The following is a 17,126-nucleotide window of genomic DNA, read 5'->3' as shown; positions in this document are numbered from 1 at the left end:
AAGATGGGCACAGTGCTGTGCTGTCCAACACAGAAGCTACTAGCTATATGTGGCTACTGAACACTTAAAATGTGACTAGTTTCAACTGCCATGTGGCATAAGTTTAAGATTTCAAAGATTTAGTTCAACAAAAAGAATACAAATACCTCAAATTTTTTAAACTGCTTACATGTTGAAATATTATTTCAGATATACTGAGTTAGATAAAATTATTAAAATAAATTTCATTACTTTCTTTTTACTTTTTTAAATGGAGCTACTAGAAACTTTTAAATTCAATATATGACTTGCGTTGTTTGTTGGACAGTACCTATCTAGAATACAGATCACAGAAAGTATTGATTTCACCTGTGTAATTATTGAATCGTTTCCCCCATTAGAATGTAAGCTCCATTGAAGGTAAAGATCAAGTCTGGGCTGTTTTTTTTTTTAACCATTGTATATCCAGGGCTTAAGTAAGTATAGTAGGCACTTAATATTTATTTGCTAAATAAATAAGTGAATAAAACATCTCAGGGCTAGTTAAGGGATTCTTCTCCTATACCACATTGCCTCTAATCAGTCCATAAAGGTCTCTGCTTAAGACCTTCCATAAGAATATAAGAATTGTATTCTATTTTATTAATTAGTAAATATATATTATACTTAACTATATATAAGAATATAAGCAGGATCATCAACTTTCCAAACTAGTTCCTTATCTCACTCTTAATGAACATCCTTACTTCTATTATCTCTCACTTAATAGTTTTTAAGCGGCTACAATAGGACTACTCACCAAAAGACATTTCCTGCTATAATTATGGAATATTGGATCTAAACTGACAATTCTGTCTCCATATACAATTAATCCTGCCCATTAAACTCTACTAGCAATAGTATGGTACAATGGAATGATTCCAGCCTGGACTGCCTCAACATCTCTGTTAACAACTAAGATGGAGAAAAGAAAACATACTTATCAAATCTGCAGATGACAAAAAGCTGGGCAGGAAGACAAATATGCTGGATGACCCAACCATGAGCCAAAAATACTTCAACAGACTGTTTCAATGGGCTGAATCTAACAGAATGAATTTGAAAAGGCGTAAATCTAAAGTCCTGCACTTGGGTCTTAAAGAACTGTAGTGGTACAGGATAGGTGAGTCATGCCCATTTATGTATGAAAAAGCTTTATAGGCTTAAGTTGACAATTAACTTCAAAGGAAGTCAAGGTGATGATGAGGTTGTCCCCCAAATTAATGTGATTTTAGATACAGTAATGGAAATATAGTATCAAATGTGCAAAGTGAAATTTTTGTTCCATTCAGCACAGGTCAGACTCTACCTGGAATAGTGTCCATAGTTTTGAACATTATATTTTAAGAGACAAGAGGAAAAGATGAAAGATCAGAAGACATATAGCCTTGGAGAAAAACAGGAGAGTTTCCTAAATATTGTAGACAAGTGATTAGACTATTTGTCCAAGAGTTAGAATCAGAACCAACGGGTGAGCCACAGAGAGAGAAAGTATTCCTCAACATTGAACACTGAAAGAAAGAACTTTCTAACAGGAGAGTTTCTGAAGATTCAAATAATGGAATGAATAAGCCCAAGACAGAGAATCTGCCTACTTCTGAAGGGTGAATGAACGCTTTGTGAGAACTCAGCTATCTGACAGGTTGACTACATGATCTTTAACATCCCTTCCAACCATGAGATTTGCTGATGCTGTGATTTTAAATTTGTAACCTCTAAACCCAGTTAGTGCCTAAGAAATAACACTTTGTAACAATAAAAACAGGTCATGGAAAAAGATTTGACTACTTCACATGACACAAGATATATTCCAAAGCAGAAACAAACTCGGGAAAGTTCAACAGTCCTTTTTCATAAGATTTTTCTCAAAGTTAATCAAGTCGCTCATGTCAGCCTCTCACCTGAAAAGACACTGTGAGTTTTGATGCTTACATGTCGTCAGAGGCCAATTCATCAACAGCAATAGTGAGGTAATGGAATTCTTCATTTATTTGAAAATTCTGTAGTTTGTTAATACACCTGCCCTCTGAGGTTTAAAAGGCACAGATTTTCTCAGACCATAAAGTATGTATTATACTATGCTCACCTCAAGTGTAGCTACCATCTGTCACCATACAACCCTATTACAATACCACTGACTATATTCCCTACGATGCAGTACCTTTTATCTCCATGACTTATTCATTCCATAAACTAGGAGGCTGTATCTCCCACTCTGCTTTACCCAATTTGCCCATCCCTCATTCCCTCCCCTCTGGCAACCTTCAGTTTGTTCTGGGGATTTATGAGTCTGTTTCTGCTTTTTGTTTATTCGTTGTTTTTTTTTTTTAGCTTCCATATATAAGTGAAACCATATGGTATTTGTCTTTCTCTGACTTATTTAATTTAGCATTATACCCTCTAGGTCCATCCTTGTCAAAAATGGCTAGATTTTATCCTTTTTACGGCTGAGTAATATTCCACTGCATGCACGTGTGTGTGTGTGTGTGTATCTTCTTTATCCATTCATCTATTGATGGCTTTAGTTGTTTCTAAATCTTGGCTACTGTAGATAATACTGCAATAAACACAGAGGTGCATATATTTTTTCAAATTCATGTTTTCATTTTTGGGGTAAATACCCAATAGTGTGATTACTGGACCAAATGGTATTTCTATTTTTAATTTTTTGAGGAACCTCCATACCGTTTTCCACAGCGGCTGCATCAGTTTGCATTCCTACCAACAGTGTATGACGGTTCCTTTTTCTCCACATCCTCACCAATACTTGTTATTTCTTGTCTTTTTGATTCTAACCATTCTCACAAATGTAAAGTGGTATCTCACTGTAGTTTTGATTTGCATTGCCCTAATGATTACTGATGCTGAGCATCTCTCCATGTGTCTGTTGTCCATCCGTGTCTTCTTTTGAAAAATGTCTTCTGCCCATTTTTTAATTAGATTATTTATTTTGGGGGAGTGTTGAATCATATAAGCTCTTTATGTATTTTGGACATTAACCCCTTATCAGATATATCATTTGTGAATATCTTCTCCCATTCAGTAGGTTGCCTTTTCATTTTGTTGATGGTTTCCTTCACTATGCAAAAAGTTTTTTCTTTTGGTGTAGTCAGGGGTTGCTACTGTCCACACTTTATAATTGAGGAAACTGAGTCTTAGAGAAGTAACTTGCCCTGAGTTACAAACCTAGTCAAAGGTGAGATCTGAACCCTACTGTTTCTCTGCCTCCTTTAACGGCAAGTACAAGTCTTACGGAATCCATTTACTATAGTTTCCATTTAATCCTCACAAGGGCAGTAACAGTTTCAAAACTAGCATCACATTAGAAATAGCATATCAGAGGGGAAAGACTGGCTAACCTGAGGCAAGCGTACCTACAGCAACCAAAAGTAACTGCTGGCAGCCTAACAGGAAAGAAAGAAACTAAAAATATACTGAAAACACACAAAAAATAGCACAGCAACTGAGGTTCAAGAGGCAGGGTAACATACCCAGTACAACTCAAAACAGATAGCCTGGCAAAGTACAGTTCAGAGTTATCAGGACCAGGGCGCCTGGGGGGCTCAGTCGGTTGAGCGTCTGCCTTCGGCTCAGGTCATGATCCCAGGGTCCTGGGGAGCCTGCTTCTCCCTCTGCCTGCCGCTCCCCCTGCTTGTGCTCCCTCGCTCGCTCTCTGACAAATAAATAAATAAAATCTTTAAAAAAAAAAAGTTATCAAGACCTCCTGAATCATTCAGAAAAGGTTAAAGTACATTGGCAGGTGAAAAGAAAATGAGTGAAACAAGTCCAAAATGGTAAACAAAAACAAAAAAGATCTGATGATCCTGGTATCCACTACAAAACAAAGCCAACACTTATCACACACAGGCTCTCACTGCACAACAATGTTTTGAGTCACTAGGTAAACTATATTCCACAACAATTGAGAACACTAGGTTTAAAGAACAGAACAGGATAGCTCTACCTCAATTTACATTATGGATGCATTCCTCATAATAAATATTTAAATTAAGTGTTGAGAAATCAAATTACATTTTGCTACTGATTCAACTTCATAATTTCAGAGCTCTGTTCCAGGGGGAAATGGAGGAAGGGAAACGGGGGACACTTCCCTGCTAAAACATAATAAAAACTGCCCTTAAGAATGCAAAGTAAACTTTAAAAAAAGATAATCTTCTGCTCAAACCTAAAACTGCTCTAAAAATAAAAAATTTTTAAGCAATAAAAATATTCTTATATTAAACAATTAATTTAATCATTCATTTAACAAGTATTTACTAAGTACCTACTCTAAGTATAAACTTGTCTGTATATAAACTACTCTCTGTTTAGAAACAATTCCAGTTACCCCTCCCAAGTTTGATGATGTTCTTAAACCCACAATTTATTATTGAGGCTTTAAGCTTCACAGTACTATCCTTGTCTCTCAGTGATTCCAGTGGCTCATAAATAATACTGATCTCCTTTACATATAAGGAAAGCAAATAACCCAGCTAGCAAAGTAAAGAAAAAAAAAGGAGTAGTCAAGCCTTAGTCTTGGCTCCCAACTATCGCTAAAGGGCAAGCACAGAGGCAGGAAAAAGAGGAAAAAGACTCACTCGCTAGGCGTCTCCAAAAACAAAGGGCTAAGATACAAATTTTATTTTATGGCAAATAATAACAGTGATTACTGCCATTTATGACATCCTCTAATACCAGACTTGTCACCTGAAAATGCATCTGCATCCACACTCTCTTTCAATTAACTGTATAACTGCTCCCAATTCACAAAAACAAAAACAAAAAAACTGACGCTCTGAGGAAAGAAGAGAAGGAAGTAAAGAGGCTTCTTCCTGTAGGCTTATAAAAATGTTTCAGTGTTTCCCCAACTTAAAATAAAAAATAAAAAAATGTTTCCCCTCCATCCCACCTTCTTAATCATTTGGAAATCCTTAAAATGTAGTTCATAATTACTTAAGTAACCTAAGGTTGCCCAATGGAAAAGAGCAGAGCTGGAATGAAGCCTGAACTCCCCCTCTTTCCTCTAGGCCACAGTGTCTCCCAGGCCAGTGTCAGTATGGGCTGTTCCCCCATTCTGTGACAGCACAGCTCCAAGAGCCTCCTCCTGCTAGATCAGATAAGGAGGAAGAGGAAGACAGCAACACTGGCTGCAGAGTTCAAAGGAACAAGAGTCCTGGCCATGCTTTGCCCCTCTCTGCCTACATCTGGGAGGGAAGAATTCTTGTGATTCCGGGTGCTGCCCTCCTGCCATGTGTTGGCAGCTCTGAGTACCCTGTCCTGCTTGCTCTGTTTGGGCCTTCTGACGATGCCAGTTGTGTCTTGGCCTTGTTTCTCCCTCATGGTGGTTTATTCGCTGTTCAGAGTGGATCTGATTTTGACTTCAATGAAGACTAGTGGGCATTCAAGGCAGGTCTGTCACCCTGGCTGCTGTGAAGGAATCCCAAAGGATAGCCTGTTTCCCTTACTCTGCCACCAGCCGAGGCCAAGGAAACAGAGCCTACATGCCCACACTCAAGCCTCAGCAGTGTGCTAATGAATGAGTTTATTTATTTGTGAGCTGGCATGCTTACCCTTTCCTGGGGCTGTGTACATGGCTATCTCCACCTGGTTTCCTAAACTCCCTCCCCATGAAGCCTAATCTTTATGTGGGGAGTGTGGGGAGTATGGGGGCCACAGGACAGTCTGTGGACAAACAGAAAAGTGGGGTGAGGCACTTCCTGAAGCCATCTCACCTGACAGCAAGCCTCCTCCAAGAACTACACCTGGCCTGTGGCCTGCCTCTCAGATCCACTATAGAGAACAAGCTTCTGTAGCAGGACCCGTGCTTTTAGGTTAGGCAATGTTGATAAAATGATGCTGCATAGGCCTTCGGTTTGGGCAAAAGCAACACGTGTGAGTGTTTGAACACAGTGACTGGCTCGGGGAGGGAGAGTAGGGATGTGCACATGGCCAGGGCTCACCATATATAGCAGGTCTGGAGCTGCTGGAATCCAGCGTGAGCTTGCAAGCCCTACAGCTACATCAAAACTGCTGTGGTGGTTTTAAAGAGCCCACTTGCAAAAGCCGGAGCGTCTGCCAGGGCAGTTCTCTGGCTGACTGAGACTGGGACCAGTCTGTTTTCCAACCCCTTCCCACCTGTGCAGTTTACTTCCTTCTTTTCTTTCCCAGAGGCTTCTTCCTGCAGACTTATAAAAATGTTCCAGTGTTTCCCCCTCTTAAAAGAAAAAATAGAAAGCAAATAACAAAATGCTTCCCCTCTGTCCTGTTTCTCCCTCTAGTGATCATCTTTCTTAACCACTTGGAATGTCTTAAAAAGTAGTTTACAGTTACTTCCTACCCTCCTAATAACTCCTCAAGACCCCGTGTGCTCTGATTCTAGACCCCAGAAGGCCAATGTAACTGCTTCCTTTGACCATCCCCAGGCAGTCCCCCTTCCCCTGTGTTCCCATAAGACCTGTGTGTCTGCTGCACATAGCACCTATCACCCCTTACTGGTCTACTTGTTTCCTCTCCCAGGACACAGACAGCGAGTACCAAGAAACACAGTTTTGTACAGTTGATGGTCAGGGCTATGCTGTTCATATTCATGGGAAGAAACCCCCATCCCCATGACCAGCAAAAGGAGACACACAAGCAAAAAGCCAAGGATTGCAGAAGCAGCAGTCAGCTTTGGATTTGAGTCTCAGATCCTCCATGAAGAGGCATGTGACAAATTCCTTAAAATTGCCAAAATCATCTCCCCATTTGTAAAATGAGGGTTGAACTAGATCTGTGGTTTTATTTTTTACTTTTTTAAGATTTATTTATTTACTTACTTACTTATTTGAGAGAGAGATAACGAGAGAGAGAAAGAGAGAGAGCAGGCGGGGAGGGGCAGAGGGAGAGGGAGAGAGTGTCACGAATACTCCACACTAAGCATGGAGCCGGACGCAGGGCTCGATCTCATGACCCTGAGATCACAACCTGAGCTGAAACCTAGAGTCAGTTGCTTAACCAACTGAGCCACCCAGGTGCCCCTACATCTGTGGTTTTTAAACTGTGGTCTGAGTCTCCACAGAACTACATAAGAGCCCCTTACCAGTGGGCACATTGTGGAGACCTGAAATAAGCAGGTCATTCCCACTTCCTCAACCCAAGTAGCAATTCTTTATTCATACATGGTGACTGAGCATAAAATTTCGTTTTTAAAAAGGGCTCAGCTGGTAAAACTGAACCACTAGATCCCTATACCTGCAATGTTTTTCTATCCACCCTTTGACTTGCTAACTTCTACTTACCATTCAGGTGTTATTTTAAATGTCATCTCTTCAGTGAGCACTCCCTGAGTGACCGACCCACCCACCCCCATCTAAATTATGGACCCCTCTTCCCCGCTACCATTTCCTCCCATTACACTATTCCAGCTATATTTTATTAATGATTTAATGTCTCTCTCCCACATTCTAAGCCCTGTGAGGGCAGGAGACAAATTTACAGCATACAGTAGATTCAACTGGAGAATAAATGCTATAAGTTTATGGATTTAATTTTTTCTTTAATTTTTAAATCATCTCTACACCCACTGTAGGCCTCAAACCCACAACCCTGAGATCAAGAGTCACATGCTCCACGGACCGAGACAGCCAGGAGCCCCTATAATTTACAGATTTATGTTTAAGAATAAGCAAGTACTTTAAATAATAAATAGCATTAATAAAATTAAATAGTATTAGTATTAATAAGCAATCATTTAATTAGTTAACTTTGGTAGCTTTAATTACCAATGAGGAAAGCAACTTAATACTTCGAGTTAGCCAGACCTATACTTTGAATTTCCTCTCCACCATGTACTAACTAGATCTTTGGGCAAGTTCTCTGACTTCTCTAAGCTGCTGACCCCTCATATGTAAAATAAAGTAGTTGTACGAATGTGTGAGACAATACATGTAAAATAAATAAAAGATAATATATGTAAAAGGCTTGGGTGCCTGGGTGGCTCAGTTGGTTAAGCGACTGCCTTCGGCTCAGGTCATGATCCTGGAGTCCCGGGATCGAGTCCCACATCGGGCTCCCTGCTCAGCGGGGAGTCTGCTTCTCCCTCTGACCCTCTTCCCTCTCGTGCTCAAATAAATAAAATCTTTAAAAAAAATATATATATATATATATGTAAAAGGCTTAATAATTATTACATATATGATACACCTGACTTTAAAATAATTTTTAAAAATACAAACTGCAGAGGCACCTGGCTGGTTCAGTCGGTGGAGCACGTGACTCTTGATCTCGGAGTGTAAACTCAAGCCCCATATTGGATGTAAAGATTACTTAAAAATAAAATAAAATACAAACTTACAAATTTACTCCCTGCATTCCATCTCCATCATAGGCATATGCTAATTTTATTTATCCCATTCCATTTTCTAACATTCACTTCTGCATCTAGAAGGTATTAGCTTTCCACGACTAAAAGAGGAGTCTCTTACAAACCCACTAACAGCAACATAAATTCCAGCTACATACATGTAACCACCAGAGAAACTTAAGTAGGAGCGGAGCTCTGCCACTCTCACCCAACCAAAAGACCAGGACCCTTCCAAATGCTGTGGCAGCCAAGTCAGATCTGGGGCCATCAATCACTTAATGAACACTTATTGATACAAATTAAGAGTCAGACATGCAATTGAGGGAAGAAATATCTCATTTTCATATCTTTCCAAAAAAGTAATAAAAATAATTGTTGCTCTCATAAATTCACTATCCACAAAGACTATACGATAAAACATAATAATGTTACGTGACAAATGCTATGATAAGATGTCTGAAATACTAGGAGAACACAAAAGAGGAACTAACTCTTGCCTTCAAAGGGTAGGGAAGGCTTCAAAGAGAAATGACATCTAAATTGGATATTGAATGAAAAACAGGAGTTTGCCAGGGGGATAGCAAGGAGAAGCACCTTCTGGACAGAAGAAAGCTTTGTACAGAAGACTTGCTATTTCCATGATGTAATATTGTTTTATTTTGCAGAGGAGGGAGTGGTGGTGATAGTGGTACCTAGACTAGCACATAAGACTAGCAGAGGTGGCACACGGATGGGATATGAATACCATGCTAAGAAACCTACTCTGTCCCGAGAATAATGGAGAATATTAAGGAGTATGTGTGTGAGTGTGTGTGTGTGTGTGCGTGTGAGAGTGCGAGTGTGTGCGTGTGTGCGAGAGTGTGTGTGTGAGTGTGTGTGTGTGCGCGCGCGTGTGTGTGTACTGATCCAATTTGTATTGAGAAGACCAACGGCATGTGAAGATGGAAATTGGAGGCCGAAGACCAGTTTCCAGGTACTGTTGCTTATAACCCAGTAAAATCAATTTAATGGGTGACATCTTAAATTTTTCTTTATAATGAATTCAAATGGAATAGAAAATATCAGAGACTATCTGACATTGTAAGGACAAGTTTTACAACTATAATATCAGAGACGTGTGTGTTCTGGGTTGCAGAGTAAAATTCATTTGTTACTGTGGGTGATGGTCAAAAAAGTTTGAGACTGGATGAAGGGGTAAGGGAAAAGTCAAGGAGATCTCCCTGGTTTCTGGTGTGGATACCGGAATGGATTGCAATGCCATTGCCCAAGACAGGGAACAGAGGAGGAGGCCTGCCTTTATCAAGTCCACATTTGGATGCAGGAAAGCCCAGACAGCAACCTCTCTCAACAATTTTTCAGCGGCCACAGTCAATACTAATCTTATTCGACAAAGACAAAGGACACATAGTCATTGCAGCTGCAAGCTCATGTGAATACACAACTGATAAGGGACTTCTAGAAATTGAAAATACACAGAAAAACTTGAGAACTAGAGAAAGCAGACAGGATAAGGGAATCGACACCTCCTCCAGAGAACTAAAAGGATGTGAGAAATCCTGTCCCTATTCTAAGAGCCAACAGGGACCCATCACCCTTGGGAACCCAAGCAAGCTTTCTGAAAAGTCCACTGCCAGGGTATTCTGTTTATTGGGTTTATTTTTTTTCTTAGGGGATGGGAGGATTCTTTCTACTTTTGTAACTGCTTTCTAAGCTTCCCTAGCTCTCCCTCATACTACCACCTACAGGAGGTATTTCAACCCTACACACCTCTAAGAAGTCCACTGAGTCCTGTAATACTGGATATGGCTATCCCTCTGGCTAAGAGAGCAGGGCTGGAAAGAACATAGCTTCTCCACAGACTTGGACTGGATCCATTACTCCTCCTAATACCCCTCTCCCCTAGAAGAGAAAGTTTCCCAATTCTTCTTGAAGGATGACAGCACAATTGGGCCCCAAACTACATTTATGGCGACCCTTCCCATTAAAATTCCTCCACAAACGTGCTCTAGACACTTCAGACAAGTGGCTGTCCTCAAATACTCCATGTCCTTGCACATACGTTCTGTAGTTTGCTCCTGATATTCCCTCAACCTAAAATGCCCTCCTTTTCTCTGACAGAAATTCTACTCACCCTTCATGGTACATCTCAACATCACTTCTACCACAGAGCTCTTTATCCAATACTCTCCGCCCGCCACCACCACATTTGGATTTAGTCACACCCCCTTGTCCTTCCATAGTGTCTGCTTGTGCCCTGGGCACAACACTTCTTTCACTATCATCCATTATGGGCAATTGTGTTCTCTGCCTGTTATCTGCTAGACTAAGTTTCTAAAGGTGCATGCCATGTCATACCCTTCTCTCCAAAGCCCCCCAGTCCTTAACACACAGTGAGTTCTCAATAATGAGTTTCCCGATTCAAAGTGAAAAGCTACCACTTCATTCTACCAAAGACTGCAGATCCTAAGAACTAAAGAGGCAGTGTGGAGGGGAGGCCAAGTGTAGATTTGAAGCAGACAGCCTCCCTCCCCCTACTTAACTGGTAGCAGTACTCCCCACTCCTCTGAGAAATTAAAACCAACCTCAGCAAGGAAGATGCAGGAGGCATGTTGGGAAATGGTGGCTATCTTGAAGGAACTGTAAGTAGCTTCAAGGTTCTCCTGGCTACTATTAGTCAGGGATTGACCTTGGGATGTGGTTACAGGGATTATATATTTTATTTTGCCATCCACTCCCTCTAACACTCTGATACCTCTAGCTATATGGGCAATAAAGAGTCTTTCATACAAGCTCTGAATATTATCTTTGAGTTCCTCTGGGAACAGCCCAGCCTCCTCTCAGCCCTCCCACCTTTCCAATGAGTAATTCTGCAATGCCACCTCTGCAGTCCTCTCCTCTTGAAAAAGTGGTTTTCCTCTCAGCATATCCAGCTGCCCTCCCTAAACCTTTTCTTAATCCTCACCATTCGGACAGAAGGTAGTGTGCCTTCTCAGCTGCCTGACTAAAAGACAGTATATTTCAAACAATAGGCAGAACTCGTGAAGGTTTTGATAATTGTGGCTTCCTCTGTGGTCGCACAGGCACTACTTACTCAGATCTAGTATAGAACTTAGCCATTCCTATTTATCACTGACTATTTTAAATGTCTTATCTCCCTCGTTATATTGTGAGCTTCTTGAGAACCACTGCTAGTTCCCAGCAAACTGCCCGGGACATAGTGTGCACTCAATGAAGTACCCGCTTAGAAAAAATAACATAAAATAAATTGCTACCTTATGCCCCTCAGCCAATCTCAGTGACTATGTGAGTTCAGAAGAAGAAATATTTCAGAGGTGATCAAAACCAAAAAGTCTTTATATAGTAGTCAGTCCTGTGATGCAAAGCTCAGCTGAAGGCAGTCTCAAACAAGGGTCCTTTTGACAGGGCAACCATTCCCCACGTTCCTCAGATACTCACTATGGTCAGAGTAGTAAACATAGTTCTCCAGAATTTACTTTCCCAAGATCTGGCAGTTCAATAAATGCATTCCCCAGCCCCCACTTCAACGTCTCTCCTATATCCTTCTGACCTTTAATACTGTGTAACATTAGATGAAAAATTGATTTTTTTTGGCTACTTAATTTGCAGCTGAAGAAAAAATATACTGTTTAAGGTGTTAAATATTTTTACATGCAACAAACCTGGCATGAATCTAACCTGTATGCACATTTTAGAGGTACAGGCGTAAATGTCAGTGCTATAATTTGTTATAGGTTTCTGATGACCAGCAATGAAAATGACCACGGATTCTCACAATTCAAACCACTTTTACGTAAATGTGAACTTTCCTAAAACAGCCAAGGGAGAGAACTTTCCATCCAAGCTCACAGAGTCTCTTAGAGATACTGATAGCATTGTTCACCAGGCTAGGTGTTCTTTGAGAAAAGCCTACAAATATTAGTTTCTTTCTGGGACTATGCTTTGACCTTTAATAAAAATGTGATTTAAGACACTAGTTAAAAAAAAAAAAAAAAGACACTAGTTATTAAAATGAAAGGAACAGTTTTTAATGCCTGAACAACTGCCATTTCATATAATCAGCCCTGCTGAAGGCTATACCTTACAAGTTAGCCGTGTTTCAAAAAAAAAAAAAATACATTTGGTGACTTCATTTAAATTGCTCACTTACCAGACGTGAAGCAGAGTTATGAGAAACCATGAATTGAATGTATCAGGCATCTGACACCCTAGAAAAAAACAATAAAGTATAAATATGTGAGGGTTTAGAGAAGGAATGTTGACTGTATTTTAAATATTGGTAGGAATCTGTTCAACTCAAATATATGGCAGGTACAGTGCTCTTTGATTATGCGACCACAGAGAGGGCCAGTGGAACCACAGGACGAGACAATGGGTTGAAAGAGCACTGAATGCAGTCAGACAACCAGCCTTCTAGTTCCAGCCCCAGTACCACTTTGCTGTGTGGCCTTGGGCAAATCACTTTTCTTCTCAGATGCTCAGTTTTCTCACTTCGTATAATGTGGCCTAGATGATCTGTATGGTTCCTTCCAACTTACATGCTATTTTCCCGTCCTGGTCTCAAATTCATCTGGAAAGCTCGGCATACACTACTTTGCCTACCCCACTTAAGTATAGGCATTTTTCACTGGAGCCCCACTGAGAAGTCTAAGTACTTCTAGTTTCTTTTTCCTGTCTTTCTTCTTTAAGGCGACCCAGTATGCTACAAACATGGGTATGCAGAATGATTCACCCAAAATAAATGACCAGGAGAAAGAAGTGAGGCTCTAGGGAGCTGTAGTTAAATGAGAAAGCAGATCACATCTAATGAAAGGCTATTCATCGCCCCCCAGGAATGACAAAACTTTAAGATACTAAAACTCGGGTCAACGCTTAGACATCCACGCCTCTCGGTTCTCAGACCGCTAGGAGATACCACTGGCTAGATGAGGGATCCCCACTGAATGCCCCCTACCTATTACATGGCACGGAGAAATGCTGGAGCAAGAGGATGAAGAAAAGTGAGTATCAGTCAATTTGGGCCCTTTGGGTAGAATCCGCCCTTTGAGCAATGACTCAAGAAAAAGGGGATATTTTCTGCCTCGCAGCAAACAATACAATGTACTTCGTCGATAACAAACTGGGGCCACTGGGAAAGAAAACACAGAGCAGAACCTCTGTGAAGCACACTAATACTACCAATAATAAAGAGTTGTAAATCCTTGCAGGCTTACTTTGTGCGAGACATTGTAATTGATGCTTACGTGCATCTCAATGAATTCTACCAACAGGCCTATCGGGTGGGTATTCACAATACCCTCAATGACAGGTGAGAAAATGGACTCTTAGAGAGACACCATGACAATTGCCCAAGGTCACACAGCTATGAAATGAAACATCTAGGATCAAATTCAGATCTGCTTGATTTTAGGCACTGTCGTCTTAATCGCTAACTGCTTCTCTAATACTAATATTAGAAACTAACATTCACTAAGGGCCCGTATTTCCTGTTAGGTCCACTGCTACTCATGTCAATATATTATCTCATTTAATCCTCACTTTAACCCTGAAGGGAGGCATTACAATCCTCATTTAGAGATGAGGAAACAGGCTCAAAAAGGCTAAGTAACTTGAGGGCAGCCACAATATAACAAGCTAGTGGTTGGGCTGAAGTTTAAGTCCAGGTCTGTCACAGAGTGACACCAAAATACTCTGGTGAGCTTACTAGGAGGTGCCCAGCAGTTGTCAAGTGGACTTCCTCTTGGAACCCAGCAGGAGGGAGGTGAAGGCTGGTCTGGCCAACCATACAGCTATTAAGACACATGCCATCTGAGAGTGGGCCAACCACCCTCCACCAAACAAGAATAGCCATGAGAAACTCTCAAGCCCAGATCTGAAGTTGGGTCTTTTTTGGATGCTAGAACAAAACATTAAAAAGAAAAGTTTTCTTGGAAATCTGTCTTTCAATCTGGAAAACGAAATTTGGCTGCTTCTAAAGGACAATCTGTTCAATTGCTACCTCTACATCAAAGCTTCTCAGCAGCCTCCAGGAGCCTTTCCAATTCTCTCAGAGAGGGAATCAATTCTTGGGCTGGAAAGCACAGACAGACAGGCCAGCAGCTGGACTTGGGTCACAATTTTCCATTCCGGGGGTCGGCTCAGGGCTAATGATGGGAAAAGAGCTGGCATACTGACTCCCTGTACCCAATGGAGTCAGAACAGAAACTCACAGGGTAAAGCCCTAAGAAACAAGACCACTGAATGTCTGACCATAAGCATCACAAAAACACAGAAGATCTCCAGCTCAATGAACTATGTTTAAACACCTCAAAGTTAAAAGCTGTTATTGTCTTTTGTCAAGATCACACTCTTGCACCAATACACACTCATTGCATTATTTTCTGAGGCTAGGTACTTTCTTCCTCAATACCAAGTTGGATAAAATTAAATAATTCATCACTGTTATGGAGTGGCAGTATTAACACAGTTGTTTGTTTAATGCAGGCTCTGGGGTCAGACCTCCCGATTCAAAACCCTGACTGGACCTCTTCCTTGCTACGTGACTCTGTGTAAAGTTACTTAGCCTTCTCTGCGCCTCAGCTGTCTTCTCTGTCAAAATGGGGAGAACAAGAGAACCTACCTTATAGGAATTTGTGAGGATTAAATGAGATAAGGCCTGTAAAATGTTTAGCAAAATGGCTAATATTTCATAGGTACTCAATAAATATTTACTATTGTTGTTTCTCGGTGAATTATTTAAACACTAGGGTTTAAAATATCTTAAATAGCTCGCCATTTAAGACTGTGTCAATAAAATGATGAACCTCAATCACTGACTCAGAACTTATTCATTAAGGAGCCTCCTCTCCAAGGTATTAAGTCTCTTAAGAGCTAAAGACAAAGCAGTTTTCATACAGTACAGAATTTCAGTATGGAATTAAACCCAAACTTTACTGATTGGCCCCATCTGTTCCAAAGTGTTCCTCATAACAGAACCGATCTCCAAAAGACCAGTTAGCAAACCACTGCAGGCTCACAGAGGTTATGCTCACTGACGCCACAAATGACCTACACCATCAGAACATCTTGGAAACAACAGGGGGCTGGCTGTTAATCTCAACAGTCAGAATCCCCAAGGTCTAGGTCTCTGGATCAAGAAAGACCTCTGAACACGTTAGAGAGTCTATAACTTGGGCACTTTATGGGGGCCTATCCAAGAAGCTATAGGCTTATTGTTTACTCACAAGCACACTGTGAGTAAACAACTCATTCTTACACAATCTTCATGAATTAACACTGGCCTTACTTTTGTTGGAAGAGTAAGGATGACAGTGCTGAGCTACCTAAGCCTCTTTATCCTTTTTAAAAATTACTGAATGCTCAGGACTCTAAAAGTCAAGCCCTAAAATACCAAAAATCCAAGGGAGCAACAGCCACTTTAAAGGTATAATCTTGGGAAGTGATATATATATTCTCTTCTTTTACCCCAAACCTGCCTGGCCTACTCTTTAGAACCTTCCTTTAGAAGATGCAAGAAAGTCTCATTGTTTCATAGATATTTATCTGCCTCCAAATAGTATTTTTCAAATTGGCTCCCTTTTTTATTCCTAGCCACAGTTCAGAACCACTTTGGTTTCCTTTTAAAATTTACTCTACCCACAAATGACAAAGATGGACCACGGTGGAGCATGATACAAATGAACAAGCCGTAAGTCTAAAAGGCAATTCTTAAATTGAGTCTTAAAAAACCTTAAGCAAGAGTGGCGTCACTGAAAAATGTACTGCTTCCTCAGGTAACTACTTCAAAGGGCAAAGCTAGAACAAAGCTTACTGAGGTGAACATACTCTAATATATGTAAACATCAGTTTATAATACTAATAGAATGTCGCCTAGAGGTAGTTCTTATTTGAAAACAGTAACATACAAAAATGTTAAAATGGATTATAATTCTAATTTGCAGTTACATTCTTTCACAGGCCATATGTTATAGTGGAAAAATTCCTGGCTTTTAAGCCAGACAACATAGGATCAAGCCTTAGCTAAGCAACTTTGGGAAATCACTTAGCCTTTTAAGTTTCAACTGTTTCTGAAAAGAAAATAAAAATGAAAACAAGAATACAAGTCCTTCCTATCCTACAAGGTTTTGTAACTCCTAAATGAGACAAATGTAAAAGCATACCATGTAAATGTAAATTATTAGCATATAATGGTAATAATTTGTATTAACTTTTATTTTTATAAGTAGATTACAACAGATTATACATTGAAACATGACATGTTACCTTAAATATGTAATAATAATCTCATTATTCAATCTATAATATTAACTCAAGGATCTTTAATAATGAGGACTGGCTAAGACAAAGATAACTAGTAAACATCATTTCAAAATAATTATAAATTTATGAGTTATTTATGGAATCAAATATTAAACAGATATCTGAGGATGAAGATTTAAAAAGATCTGATGAAAAATATTTAGGGACATGTATTCTAGAAATCACTTAAGAAAAATCCAGCTTCGGGGCACCTGGGTGGCTCAGTTGGTTAAGCAACTGCCTTCGGCTCAGGTCATGATCCTGGAGTCCCGGGATCGAGTCCCACATCGGGCTCCCTGCTCGGCGGGGAGTCTGCTTCTCCCTCTGACCCTCTTCCCTCTTGTGCTCTCTAACTCTCATTCTATCTCTCTCAAATAAATAAATAAAATCTTTAAAAAAAAGAAAAATCCAGCTTCTTATGGGGTGCCTGGGTGGCTCAGTCATTAAGCGT

General features: G+C 40.2%; 1 protein-coding gene across 5 annotated transcripts in view; it reads right to left on the bottom strand.

Annotated features, from left to right (window-relative positions):
* UQCC1 (ubiquinol-cytochrome c reductase complex assembly factor 1) overlaps positions 1–17,126 on the bottom strand; it is a 96,715-nt gene that overhangs the window by 44,485 nt on the left and 35,104 nt on the right. For all 5 annotated transcript variants that reach the window (XM_025876084.2, XM_073880509.1, XM_025876083.2 and 2 more), the window contains one exon: positions 12,528–12,585. In XM_025876084.2, coding sequence (XP_025731869.1) covers positions 12,528–12,585 — 58 coding nt within the window. The remainder of the gene's footprint in view (positions 1–12,527; positions 12,586–17,126) is intronic.

This window comes from Callorhinus ursinus, unplaced genomic scaffold, assembly GCF_003265705.2.
Source record: "Callorhinus ursinus isolate GAN/ISIS: 27379988/994484 unplaced genomic scaffold, GSC_fseal_2.0 scaffold38, whole genome shotgun sequence".
Taxonomy (NCBI): Eukaryota; Metazoa; Chordata; class Mammalia; order Carnivora; family Otariidae; genus Callorhinus; species Callorhinus ursinus.
This window is presented reverse-complemented; position numbering and strand designations above follow the sequence as displayed.